This window comes from Thermobia domestica, chromosome 14, assembly GCF_964235325.1.
Source record: "Thermobia domestica chromosome 14, izTheDome1.hap1.1, whole genome shotgun sequence".
Taxonomy (NCBI): domain Eukaryota; kingdom Metazoa; phylum Arthropoda; class Insecta; order Zygentoma; family Lepismatidae; genus Thermobia; species Thermobia domestica.
Window position 1 is genome coordinate 106,016,823 of NC_137467.1, and position 14,875 is coordinate 106,031,697.

The following is a 14,875-nucleotide window of genomic DNA, read 5'->3' on the forward strand; positions in this document are numbered from 1 at the left end:
CTCTTAAGGACCTGACTTCTCTATATCTCTTCCATATTGATATCCGTTTGTTCTCAACTTCTTACCCGATTTTAACCTTTTCCTGAATTTGACCTTTTTCCCGATTTTTCCTTTCTTCCCAATTGTGTCCTGTGTTTTATTGAATTTTGTTTCTGAAACATAACTCCATGTGTGAGGTACATATTTTATAATTTAGTATTCGTAGCACGCATGCCTGTCGAGCTGGTGCACCTACCTTTTTAACCGGTAGCTCACCAAACTGATTACCTTCTTACTGATTACCAACTGCACCGGTTTATGAGTTCGACAGTGGCTGTGCTAGTGAGTTCCTCGTGGCTTGCGGTGCTCCGTGAGAAGGAGATTAAATGGGCCCAGTGAAACACCTACACTACACTTACACTTTCTGTTCCATTTACACGTACATACATTCCCTTTTTTTCAACTCTTTGTATTTCTACTTTCTATTTTCATTCTACTCTTCCCACTTCCCTCTACTTTTTGCCCTGTTCATTTTGGCCCTCTTTCCCTGTCTGAACTCCCTTCCCGATTTTGAGATTTTCTTGATTTTGACTCTTTCCCCGACTTGTGTCCTTTTCCCAATTGTGTTCTGTATTATATTATATTTGAGATACACATTTGACCATTTTTGCACTAGTAGCACATATGACTAGTGAGCCGGTGCTCCTATCTATTTGACCGATAATGGTCTACGACAAGACAAGACAAAATTACCCAACTGACATGAAATTAACAGTCCTGTAGAAAGCAAGAAATAGATCTTTCGTAATGGCTTCCGGATTTAGTGGTGTTTTGCAGTTGACTGATCTAGATGATTTTATCCACCCATCACAGGTAAGTATGCATTACTAGAGCATACAGTTCTACCAAAGTTTGACAGATTTGTGAAATTTTCAGGTTAGGTTAGAGTTAGTAAAGTACTGGTAAGATTTCTTCATGCAGTTTAATACACGGACCCATAGTACCAGTAGTAATAGGAGTAGGGTTAGGGGTAGCAGTAGGAGTAGGGACGGGTTAGAAGCCCTGCAAGGATTCGTTGAATTCTGTTTTGGACATAAAATGGGCAAATTAAAGACTTCCCAAATTTTTTTCGTACATTTTACAATCTGTGGATCTGCATAGTAAAACTGGGCCGATTTCTTTATCTTCCTTCAATACTATGTTACTGGTTACCACGTTTTTACAGACTCCTTACATTTTCAGGCTAGTTTAGAACTTCCAGGTTGGTTCTACAAAATTTTGACTTCAATATGCTGTACACTGATATAAATTCCCACTCACACTCTTATTCCTTCACAAAGAATGTTTCACATCGTATCTACCTATAAATTTTCTCTTTGATAGAACCGTCTGTTCGAGTGATCCCCAGGAAATGCTCTCTTATTGAGGTAATAGTATACATGAGAACCCCCTGATCTGCGTTTCTTCCGTGTTCTATTACCACTTCTACATGAAATGCCATAAATTTTCTACGTAGTGCAAGAGTAAGAAGTATCCATGTGCACAAGACATGCGATATGCGTTAAATTCCCCCCCCCCTCCGAAACACACACAAAGTACAAGGGCACTACACATGCAGATATAAAGTACAGGTACGTTCTTTTTTATTTTCATATCAGTCGATAAGTAAATAAAAGTCGCTTTGTTACCCCCTTTGTAAGTTCGTACATACCCAATGAATAATCCCTAAAAGTATGAGCGTCCTGCTCCTTCGGGAACTGATGCAGCTTCATGTATACTATATCCCTTATGGACTTAGAAAAATGTTTCCTAAGGCATGGGAATGGGTGCAGATTGTTTGTTGCAAGGCTCGGTATAACTTATGAACATGGCACAAGTACTATGCTACATAAAACATAAATCAGTTTCTGCTAGGTGGCCACTAAAAAAAAAAATGCTATCAACGGAGTCAGGGCAGGGGCGCAGCAGGGACCCTTGCGCGCGGGAAGAGTCCGTAGGGAGCTCGCGTTTCAGCGACTGGATATTCGCATAAACAAGCCTTAATGGAAACACTGTTCATATGGCATAGAAACACGTTTTGCGTCACTTCCATGACTGTACTTTCTAAGTACCTTCACATAGTATTTCACTTGATCATGTTTTCTTTATGGTGTAGTAACTTACGTGCTTTATTGCTTATTCCAAAAAACTTCTACGAAGCCAGTGCTTATTCCAACTTACCACGAAGCTACTACAGATTACAAAAGTACACATAAATTCCAGACATACAGATGTGCGTATATATATATATATATATATATATATATATATATATATATATGGGTGATTCCACGAAAAAGGGAAATTTTCACTTGGAAAATTTTTCTTTCGTTGATGGTCGCCTATTTCGAAAAAAATATCAGACGCACTCACTACTACTAAGTACATGTTAATTAGGTGTTCGTCAGAGCTGAATCGTTATTGGTGTAGTAAATAAAAAATAATAAACTTTTCAGCACCCACGGAGTTGAGACCATATGCCACGGTGTTGAGATTAGTTAACACGAAGTTGAAAGTTCCCGTGGAGTTGAGAAACGTGATACACCTGGGTGATAAGTTTTGGTTTATAAGTGGTTAAGCTTATAATTTACATAAAAATTGAAATAATTTTCCAATAATTTTTGTAAGTTAGAATTATTCTCCTTATGTTGAATAAAATTCTAACAAACTAGATGACACGTAATTTGTTATACAAAAATACTCCAGAAAATACTGCAAACATATGAAAATATATCTAATGAAGGTTCCAAAATTTAGTACATGAATATGTGACGTAAATAAGAAAAAAAAGAAATGCATATGCACTTATCGAATATTGAAAAATTATTGCGCTTTCAATATGTTGACTATCATATGCAGAGGACAGACGTTTCACAGAAGCTTACGAAACAAATGAAGTAGTCATACACCTGTCTTTTGTCGACTTCATTTGTTTCCTGAGCTTATGTAAACCGTCTGTCTTCTCTGTGTGATCAAGTCAACACGTCGAAAGTGCAATATTTTTTCCACATTTGGTAAGTGTATTTGTATATTTGGTATATATACACAAGGTGTTTCAAAACAATATACATATCGTTTGGGAGCTGATTCCTGGCACCAAGATAAGACGAAAAGTATAGACAACCTGGGTGCACAAATGCTTCCTTTCGGAGTTATAGGCTGCCGAAAACATGAATAAAATGAATTTTAAAGGTCCATAGCTCCAAAACTATGAGACCTGCCGTAGTCGGGTCACGACAAAAATATGTTTCAGAATCCTGAGGTACTCATGAAGCAATTTTTATACAGGGAGTTTGGCTAAGGGCATATAATCTGAAGTACCCACCAAGTACTTCTATTAAAGTCGTTGTGGAAGTACCGCAGGATTCTGAAACTTGGATATTTGGATACTGCACATACTAGTTCCTAAGTGAAGTCTTGACCCGACTACGGTAGGTCCCATAGTTTTAGAGTTATGGACCTTTATAGTTCAATTTTTCATGTTTTCGACAGCCTATAACTCCGAAAGGAAGCATTTGTGCACCCAAGTTGGTCTATACTTTTTGTCTGATCTTGATGTAAGGAATCACCTCCCAAACGTTGTCGGTGTTGTTTTGAAACATCCTGTATAATGAATACTAAATGACAGTGTAAGGCACTCATTATTTCTTAGTTTTCTTTGTATAATTCGATGCTTTTGTTAAGTAGCTTTCCAATGAAGGAAATGTCTTGAGGAATCAGGGAAGGGCTGTTCCAATCTACACAGAATGTCAACTGCCAACGCTTTTTGAACGTCAGGTTTAGTGGTCCAGGAGAAATTCCTCCCGATCCGCGTCATAAAATTGACTGTCCGTACATTGTCCTCAGACTCTTCGACAATCCCTGAAAAGAAAACAATTAGCTGATCATAAGATAAGATTTAGTAAGTCATTGTAATCAGAAGTTTTGGCCAAGTAATAATAGAAGCGAGAGTTTTTAGAGTGTTTTTAAAAGTTAAAAAATAATTTGAATTTTACAGGGGTACCACTCATCAAAGTATATAACTGCAACTCAGTCTTCAGTTTTTGGTGGATTGTCATCTGTTAAACCAACTTCACAAGAAATGTTTACATCTGAAGAAATTGTTGCCACTGATGGTGGAGAATAGTAGTTAAGTTGCCCGAGATGGAAATGAATGCAGATCTCTCTTGCTAGATACGTAAAACACGAAAGAGAGCAGAAATTAATTACTTGTGGTGTTGTGCTACACCATGTTACTTGATGTGCTTTTGATGTTCCCACAAAACGTTTCGTGGTGTCTTATGAATATTAAGTCGCTTCAAGCGTTCAAATCGCTTTATAACAATCCAGATTACAAGCATATATTGCTTTTTCTCTCTCACAAATTCTCTTTCTCTACATATACATCTGTATATTGCAATAGGTATCAGAAACATGAATAATTTTTATTTTAGGAGTGTGGTTCAAGGTTGATATTCAAATCAGAGATAACCTGTGCCCGTTATAGCAATGCTAACTTTCCTCATTTCAGTGTCTTCGTATATAAATGATGAAAGGGTAAATAAATATGACTGAGCTTTGAAATGTGACAGTTCATCTGATTTTGTTTTTTCAAGCACTTCAAGCCAGAACTTCATATTTAAAGAAAGGTTTCCATATATTGAAGAAAAACTTCCTCGAGTCAGATTCGAACTGCCGCCCTTCGCTGCTAGAATTTCAAGAGCACTACTAAACACGCTTGACTACCGAGACAACTTATGAAAGAATACGTTGTATTATTGCTGATATGTTGCTCCAAACGCAGGTTCACATTTCAAGTTTTAAATAGTCGTTTTCTCCCTATTTCAGTAATTTTAACTGAAGATGTTGATTGATTTTGCATATTATGACTGTTCATGAAGTGTGAATTGCAGAATTCAACGCAGAAATACGTAATTGTCTGTTAAGTTCATGTTTCTGTGTAACAACTTGAAATGTTAGTAACGATTCCTAATACCTGTGCACTGTGTCGAGTCATTTTCCCTCTAATTTCCCCCGGGATATTCTTCGCGTAATTATTTGACAGACTAAGGTTTCATAAGAATAAAGGTTTTACTTATAATTTTCTCTTTTTGCTTTTACTCAAAAATTATAAATAATTATTCGTTACTACACTGCTTTGTTAAGGAAAGCACAAAGAAGTGATAATATATTAAGAAAACTGAGTTATTAATGAAAATGTGAAAATTACAGTATATGCGAACTTTTTTTTTTTTTTGCGGAGCACAGTACTGGAGAAACATTTTCGTATGGGAACTCATAATTTTCTTCTCGTTTTACAAAAGTATTTACGATTCTTTCGCCGTGCCCAATAATAATAATAATAATAATAATGTAGCAGGACCACGTTCACAAGCCATAGATATCTAAAAGTCATCAAAGGCCTTCACTCCGAAATTTCATTTCACCGCCGATGTAGATGTCAGCAACCTAGCAAATTAAGAACTTACAGCAAAAGTTCTTTTGTCAAGCCCGTTCAAACTACTCGACCCCCTTTTCTATTTGAAATGTTCAAGATTACTCCCCGTATCCCTATTTTGGGGAAAGGGGTCTGGGGTGATATAGCACTATATGAGGGGTTTTATAACACAAAATATCAACCCCTTAAAATAATCACGGACGTGTTTCTACGTTTTCTTATATTTGCAGTCGTTTCGTAGATACACGGGTGTATACGAAATTTGTTGACACGAAATGTGAAGCGCCTTTGGCGCAGGAGACCCGGGCTCGATTCCTAGCGGGAGCTCGTGTACTTCGGATTCAATGTTAATCAGTAGGTCCACGTCTCATATAGCCTTTCTGCTGAAAGGGGCGTTAAAATTGAAATCAACTCAACTCAACGAAATGTGATTCCCCGCCATTTGGATGGGGTCGACATAGCAACTTGAAACTTTCGGCAAAATATGTCTCTTGTCGAGACCATTCCAACGATATATTATCCGACCCCCTTTCCATTTTAAATGTTCAAGTTTAGCCCCGTGCCCTTCAGAAACATTTTCAGATGCTACGGCTTGTACAATCAGTTCCGATATGAAGTTTCCACTGTGTATCACACACCTGAACCCTCCTGTCTAAAAACAGTGTGTGTGGTCAGAGCTAGTTGTGGATAGCATCTCCAAAATTGTAAGAATATGAGAGAAAGGATCCAGCACACTTCCTGTGGAGTCGAAGCCAGTAGAATGAGTACTTGGACCAGGTGGGTGCATGAAGTTAAGCTGAGCATTACCTTCTGATCTGTTGATGTTACATATTACGCCAATGAACCACTTTTCGCCATAGACGCATGCAATATATCAATCTTTATATAGTTTAGATTCAGTATTATCATATTCAGACCTGGTTTCAATTTCAAAATTGAAAACTAAAGAATATTTTTCATCTTGACTTGTTTTCTTCTATCCAACTTCGTATTGGGATAGTGGAAACACACATGAAAATCCCTTGTGCTAGAAATAGTTTTTGCTTGTATAAATCGTGGCTTTAGACGTGAACGAATGTGATCCACGTCCCTTTCTTCAATCTTATGGAAAATAATACCACCAATGTATGTCCTGCAGAAGGCAAACAATCTCAAGGAATGTAATTTCATCTTGTAATAGTCGTTGAAGGCTAGATTTTGAAATAAGTCGCTTGCATCACATAAAGATTACATGACTTGTAGCAAAGATTGAATAAGAAACTATCAGCCCGAACTCTTCCTTGTGATGGCAAAAATTGACGAACTTCTTCCAGTTTTTGTATTGCGCAGCATAATCATCGCTAAAATAATGTGTAAGTTCAACACAAGGTAATTGCTCCTTAATGTAAGTGGCTATTTGTGGCTCAGTTTTGTACACCATTGAAATATCATGATCTAGCTTATCTGATTAATAGCAGTGACTGCTTATTTGTAATGCGTCATCACCTAGACTTTCGTAACATACCACAACTTGATGAAATGTATAGTGGCCTTAAGTCGAACGGTAACCTTCTGCTCCATTTTAAATGGCAAAGGAATAATTTTCACTAAAATCTAACAAAGCAATAACTGCTCTAACACTGATTTTCTCTTTCAGGTGATTTTGATAGTCTGACTGTTGTTTTGTGATATATGCATGGGGTACAAGGAGTTTAAGCTTTGACACTACCGTTTCTATAAAATAATTGACGCTTGCATTGAGAGTTCGTAATTCTGTTCTGTCCGTATTGACAAACTGGTGATATTCAATTACATCTAGGTCACAATCCAAGTTACTGAGGAGATGGTGCTTTAGGTTTTCTAGAGCAGAGTGTTCGCATTGTCGGAACATGCAGGCAGGATTTCCATCGATACACACAAGGAGTGAAATAAGTTCTCTGTATCTACCATACCTAAAGCATGAAGAAGCAACTGAACATTTTGATGAATGATGCAGACTTCCTGGCCTACATGGGTTCCCAGACTTCCTGGCCAAACACGCCATTTTGGGCGTAGAGTACAGAACTTTGAAAACCTTATTTTCAGTTGAGGATATTTTTCCCTCAAGCTCACGTAAGTTGCATAGCAGAACCCTTTTCTGTTTGTACACATTCCTGGATATGGTGACTCTATCATTAATTCTTGGCATTTGCCCGGAAAACTCATCATCCTGGTAAAAATTTTGAATCACTTGCACTGTCTCGCCAGGTAGTTTGTTCCCTGGTATGTGATGAGGTACTGCACTGATTCGATCCATGTACTCTGAAACTTCGAATTTACTTGCAGTCTTGTTTCTGGACCATGATTGAGAGGTCGTTGTGAGAATTTGGAGTTTTCGTTGTCTAGTCACTGTGGGCAAATTCTGTTTCATTAAAGAAACCAAGTAATCTAAATATGCACTTTTTTGTTCCAGTTTACGCTCATATTTGTTACTGTCGTTGCTTGAGCTGTCATCAAGTTCAACTTCTGAAACTTCCGATGTCTTGTCTGCTGCAGATTCTGTAAGCTTCTGCACTTTGTTTCCCACATTTAGGTCTTGCACAATTTAGTATGGAACACAGCTTCAATGGGTACTTCTTCAAACCATCTTAAATTCTCTCAAGAACAGCTCGAATTTGTTCTTTCACTTCAGCGTTCAACTCCTGGGTGACATCACTTTCTTCTGATTTGAGAGAAAACTTGAGTAGCTTGTAGAATATTCATATCTAATTTCTTCCACGATGCGCATATTTTGTCCACAGATTAAATGAATACCTGCCTTGTCTCATACTTTTTTCCTGTACTGTAAGGAAATGCGCAAGGTGTGCTTAACTGGAACGCTGAGTAATTTCATGGGGGTCGCATCATGATCTCTGATATAGAGTTCATACTTCCACAAATATAATGCATGATAATGCCAGCAGATTGTCTGCAGATCTTCTTTGGATATAATTGTTCTTAGCAGGAAAAGGGTTTGTTTTTCTGGCGGTAACAATTTTATACTTCTAATTCCCTTGATCTTTGTGTGACTCACTTCATGATTTTTTTTTTTTTTTTTTTAATTCCAACAGAACATGGTTCGAGTTTGTGACTGTTATAATAACTGAACCATTTAACTCAATACAACTTCTTTGAATCAGATTAGTTTAACAAAATTGTCGAATTAAGTAAGCATTACTTACTGTCCCAAGTAAACTAATTATGTAACACACAGAGACTGTACTAGCAAACCAGTGTTGCATGCACGTTAGTGACACATTCTTCCCCAGCCTGTATAAACTGAACCCCTGAACCAAGAGGATGGCTTTTATAGTGTAGCCCATGTATATGTCAGACCGTTCGAGAATGTTCTGAAAGCAAAAACAATGCAGAATACAGTTTTACAATATTTTGCAAAATTCGAAACTGTTCTAAAGCATTCTAAAATATTCTGGAATTTTTCATTCATCCGGAAAGATATACTAATTGCACTAGAGAACAGAAATAAAGTCCCGAACTTCCAAAGAAGTACGACATTCTCCAGACGTCTACAATAGTAGATATCATAGGATGTATGAATTAATTCTGTTGTGTCCTTAAGGTGGTCACCTCATTACCTATACGTTCATATCAGGAGCACCTCACATACATATTTATTTTAGCAGCGATATTAATTTCTGTTGAACATATAAAACTTGTTTTCAAAATAAACAAGTGGATAAGTTAGATATTCCTAGCATTTATTTATTATTTCTTTATAATTATTAAATGCCCGATTTTGTTGGATTTGTGTATTTGCGCCCCACCTGTCATGGTTTAGGTGCAATCTTTGGGATACTTCATCCCCACACCACAGCTCAAATACATATATTGTAATTTGTAATTTAACAATTCATAAATTTATGACATTTATTAATAATACTAATGTACCCAAAATCTTACTGGTTTTCTTTCATAACTCTTTTGAGCAGAACTTTACGTTAACCTGAACGCAAAAATTACCACAAACACACTTGTACCTTTCATGATAATTCTTCTTTAGTGGTGCTATGTTTTCTCTCCATAAAAATGTAAGTTGTAGCATTCGTTTTTTTTTTATTTTTTTATTTTATTTTTTTTAATAACAACAAAGACAGGAGTTGACTATCTTGAAGTATATTTTTTCTGAAATCTACAAACCTTGGTGCTTCTCTGAGAAAATTTCACGCTGCTATGTTTGTTAGATCTTGAGCTATAACATATTCAATTTAGAGTGCAGTCTCAAAGCAGAATCTCGTAGGCTGTATATATGTGCTATTTTCCGAAATTTGTTCGCCTCTAACTCCAAACCCATTCGGTCTAAGGATGGGGTTGCCATATTACCCGATTTTAGCGAGTACCACCCGATTTTCAGGCTCTATATTTGTCCCACGCTTAAACATATCTTAATCACGAAAAACCACCCGTATTTTGGGATTGGAGAAAAATCTAAGACAACTTAGTTTATAAAGTGTTGGTATATTCAACGTAAACCGCTACACCTCTGACAAACTCAATCGCGATTGAGTTAAAATTGGACTCGCGTTCAGGCTCAGGCTGTGGGTTATCTGAGCAGTGTGCGTGTACTGGGCCATTTGCTAATAAGAGATCTGCTCTAATGCACAATGGTTTCCTTTGTGTGGTTCATGTGTTTTTAATGTAATGTATTGGAGGTTCTATACGAATGAATATTCGTTTGTAGATGTAGTGACAACCATACTACAAGAATGGCGAACGACAATTGCAAGTGTAACTTTAAAGACTCTTATAGAAGCGAATTTACGTTAGTTAGCCAGGACAGAACTCAGTTTGAAGCAAAATGTACACTCTGGAAAACTCAGTTTCGTTTGAAAAGTAAGCTGCAGGGAAGCAAACTGGGCCCTATCTGATTTTTATATATTTTGTAAATTAGACCACGAGGAACACGAATCTGAAGGAATTTTGACATTCCGAATTTCGGAACTCGAGATATTCGAACATAAAGTTTAATATAGATGCTATGTATCTATATGAAGAAACACAATATTCTCTATACGAAACATATTATGTCCTATGAGATATATAAAGGTAACCAAGAAAGTACTGTCGCTTTTTGTGGAGGTCTGTGTGCAATTGGCCCTCACACCGTGAGTTGAATGCGAATGGAGATAAGGCGAATGTCAGTTGTTGGTGTGGGTATATCCAACATTCTACCTGGTTGTGGCAGTTCAGTTACAACGTGAACTTGTGTAAGGACAGAGTGAATATTAAACCTCCACAGAGCGTAATAAGGGCGTGTATGCTGTACGAATGCAAACTTGGGTCAAACGCCACTGCAGTACTTTCACTCGCAGATTATTGCTCATTTTGGTCTATTTTACAAAATATTTGAAAAGAAGGTGGGGTCCAGTTTGCTTCCGTGGTCACTTTATGTTCGAATATCTCGAGTTCCGAAATTCGGAATGTCAAAATTCCTTCAGGTTCGTATTCCTCATGGTCTACTTTACAAAATATGTAAAAATCAGTTGGGGTCCAGTTTGCTTCCCTACAGTCGAAAAGTACATTGGAAGTGTCATCAAAGAAATAACTTTAAAAAAAAAAGAAAAAAAAAGTGCGAAGCATCCCAGGTCAGTATTAGTAACACACACGTTCACATCAGTACTTACGATTTAGAACCCCCCACCCTCCCCACACACACACACACACACTTTTCTGATTTTAAAACATGGCAACTCTATCTAAAGAGGGAAAACTTCAGACAAGTTATGACCCTTGTACTACTAACAAGTGACAGACATTGAAATCTAAGATGGCGGGTTAAAAAAAAAGAAAATTTTCTGTTTGATTTGACGTGGAATGACCCATCAGTAAGACTGAATTTAGTGTATAGTATACTTTGACTTTTAGTCTAAATAGTAAGGTAGTAGCTTACACATGTATTATATTCAGTTGTTGTCTTCTGTTTCCTGACATTACAAAACATTGCGACTTCTAAAGTTAGAAGAAGAACGCATGACGGCCTCTGTTTATTATCCAAGTCTCAGTTCTGTCTTACATGCATTATTATAGTTTCTATTACACTGTTTTCTGTGATTGTCAGTGATCTAGTTCAGTTTTTACGGATTTCTTTACCTAATTTCTATTCTACACATTATCTATTTACTGCATTACATTGTAAAAGTAATTTCTTTACCCTTCACACGCAGGGTATCTATATAAAGTGCGAGAGAGAAACAAATGGGTGGGATTAAAAATGTTCTACATCGTCTGTCTCTTCAGCCAGCGCCTCTCTTCTACCTGATTCTCCCGTTTCCTTCCACTTTCTTCATTCCACCATTTCATTCATTACTCATCATCACCGTCTCCTTTAGCCTAACCGGCATAACCGTGGGGCGTAAAACTCAAAGATTTCATTTCATTTTTTCTTCTACCTGACGTGGTAGAGACAATCACGTTTAACAACCAGACGCTGCACACATTTTACGTGTTCCAAACTACAGGTGTTTACATTATTATGATAACCACGTTTAATCTTAGAATTTACATGAATTTACTCTTTTTTTTCTTTTTAAAGAAGGTTGCTCCTTAGAAAAAGATCTTAATATTTTTATGTTTTATGTGTAGCTCCATTTGTCACAACTCTTTAAATGAACTTAATGTCTTTCTTTCCTTTTACAAATGTTTGATTTTCGTATTAGCAAGTAAAAATTTATATTTGTGATTATAATATTGATTAACAAGCTTTCTTTCTTTAATTTCTTTTTTAGGAGTGCATAAAACCAATTGACATTGAAAAGCCGGTTTCGGAAACAGGAGCGAAGATAAAAATTCAGAGTGATGGAACATACGTGCAGTTTAAAGAGGTAAACTTAAAGTTCTCTGTAGGAATAATAATAATTTTTAATTATTTCGACGGATGTGGTGGTTCTTTTAGCCTAAGATCTGGTCAAATTGTCACATATTAGACTGAAACATCAAATTTTGTACAGTGAATGAACGAACCATATCTTCTTCCGCATCAGCGCTCCCCGTTCTCAGCAATAGTATCCCATTTACAGTGTTGCGAACTCAACATAGAATTTTTTTAATAACACTACGTCAGATTTTTTTCATATTTCAAATCTATATCTTAAATGAGATCTTAACCATATCACATTATTCAGTGTTACAAGCTAAGAACGCTGTAGTATTTGAAACTTATATAAACATCCAAATTTCGAAGACCTCTACAATGGTCTTCGTGCAATTTTAGAAAATTGTTCTAGAATGCTGACGCAATACAAAAATTTCGAGTGTAGTGCATTAAAGGGGCCCCCGGTGTGGCATAATTTTATTTTATGGTGTATGTATGTAAACAGCTGAGCGGATACCCTCAGTACCTAAACTAGAAAATTGCTCTTCCTTCTCCATTTTAACTTTCCTCACATGATAACTGCCCTCATTTACCAATTCATTTAATTTTCAGTTCTACAATCTGGTTGATGCAAGAATCTACAAACCTTTTCCCAGCTGATACAGACTCCCTCATGTTCGCATCTTGCTTCCGAATTTTCGGATATACTAGTTCCAGTAGCGTATGGGATTCTGAATAGTCCATTGTGTAGAATTTTTTGTGGGAACGAGGATCTGCAAGAAGTTCATTATCCACCAGTGAAAATACGGTGCCATCCTGTACGGCGAATAATCCAGTCCCTGGCTTAGAGGACCTTTTCTCTCTTTGGGGGGGAAGGGGGGGGGGGGGGTTGAGCCAACAACAGAGCATATATCGCTGCTATGATTGTTTTATCCTCTTCGGATGAGCTCATATTGCGAAATAGGAAAACAATACTATTTACGATTACGACAGCTGATTGCCCTGTACATAACACATTCTTCGTCTGTTTAATACAGCGGCCACGAGAGATTCTGCTGGTAAAACCTACCTAGTTTTAAGGATCGTCTGAGACCCCTACATCACCTCAGGAAATTTGAGTTAAGCAACATTGTCAAGTTGTAACCTGCGTTGATACCTCAGTTCAGGTCCATGTGAGGACTTTACCAATAAACGTAGGTAATAATTGCATGTACAGTAGTTTGATATCTCATTTTTTTTTTTTTTTTTTTTTTCGGAGATATGATGAACATTATTAAAGTTTTTGTAACACTGTTTAAATTTTTGTAATTGCTAGAGCTTCAAAAGTCAGTATAATGTTAAAGAAGAAGCAGACGAAGCAACAGTTTTCAAGACAAATTCTTACAACTACATTATTTTAAGCAGTATAGCAGTCTCTACCCATGTTTTGCATATGTGCGGAACAAATTGAGGTATCAAATTGTTGTAAACTATGATCTTTACGTTTATTGTATGATCTATAATGTTATACAATCTTAACGTTTATTGTAAATTGTCCATGTGAGTTAATCGATACTTATATAAGCCCTTTTTACAAACGAAATCTTTTGAAAAAAGTTAAATTTTCAATACCCTACAGATCCACAGAATTACTCCATTCTGTATCCATCTATCTATCTATCTATCTATCTATCTATCTATCTATATGAACATTGAAAACAGAACAATTTTAAGAATACGCACAAAACTTGAACTTCTCTACTAAAATTTATATAAAATAAGTACAAAATCTTACAGAAAAAAAAAACACAAATTATTTAAGATACATTAAAATAATCACTGAGCAAAACAAAAAGTCTTAATCCAAAAACTAAAACTGCATTCTACTCTTCCTAACAGCGATTGGAGCAAAATTAAAATATATTTCTTTTGGAATCCACAGTGGACAAAGGTCATATGGTAAAGAATTGGCCTTAAAATCACACGCGTCTCCAAATATGAAGTTCCTAATGGAGTGAAGAAGGAAATACCAGATTGAAGAGATAGACATACAAATGCACATCTGCCACAATGAAAGATAATACTCACGTTAAAATCTTAATTTGTAACTCCAAATAGAAATAAAAACAGCTCACCAAATTAACAATGTTACGATTTTTTTTTTACATTAGATGCTAACCATTGCCTACAAATTGTACTAATATATTTCTAAAATAATCTACTTACATCACTATACTGCAGCCCTAACGTACAATTCAAAATACTCACAAGAACATGTAAAACTTCAATGAACGTCACTAAACCTTTTCTATTCGTCAGTGAAATCATTATCAGGTGAAAAGTTAACGGATAAAATTTGCAAAAACCATTAAGTCAAATTTCTTTTTCGGTATGTGTTATTTAAGTTTGAGGGATTCACTTGATAATAACTGCTCAGAGGCTGAAAGGGCTAGCGAACTTCATTGAATCTGTATATGATCTTGTGACTTCCTCAGTGACCTACTTACAATTTTAGCTTTGAGGAAATTTTTCAAGACTCTTCGTACATTTTTTTGTGTAACAATTTTGAACGAACACTTTTACTTTCAGCCAAGTTTTGTTTCGCAAAAGTTCAG

At 36.4% G+C, this 14,875-nt stretch overlaps 1 protein-coding gene across 2 annotated transcripts in view; it reads left to right on the top strand.

Moving 5' to 3' along the window:
- The first annotated feature begins 290 nt into the window (after positions 1–290).
- The window catches only part of LOC145670279 (putative cytosolic Fe-S cluster assembly factor AAEL012261), a 262,772-nt gene continuing 248,187 nt past the window's right edge, over positions 291–14,875 (top strand). For both annotated transcript variants that reach the window (XM_081738716.1, XM_081738717.1), the window contains exons 1-2: positions 291–852; positions 12,196–12,291. In XM_081738716.1, the coding sequence (XP_081594842.1) occupies positions 787–852; positions 12,196–12,291 (162 nt within the window). In that variant the 5' untranslated portion in view covers positions 291–786. The remainder of the gene's footprint in view (positions 853–12,195; positions 12,292–14,875) is intronic.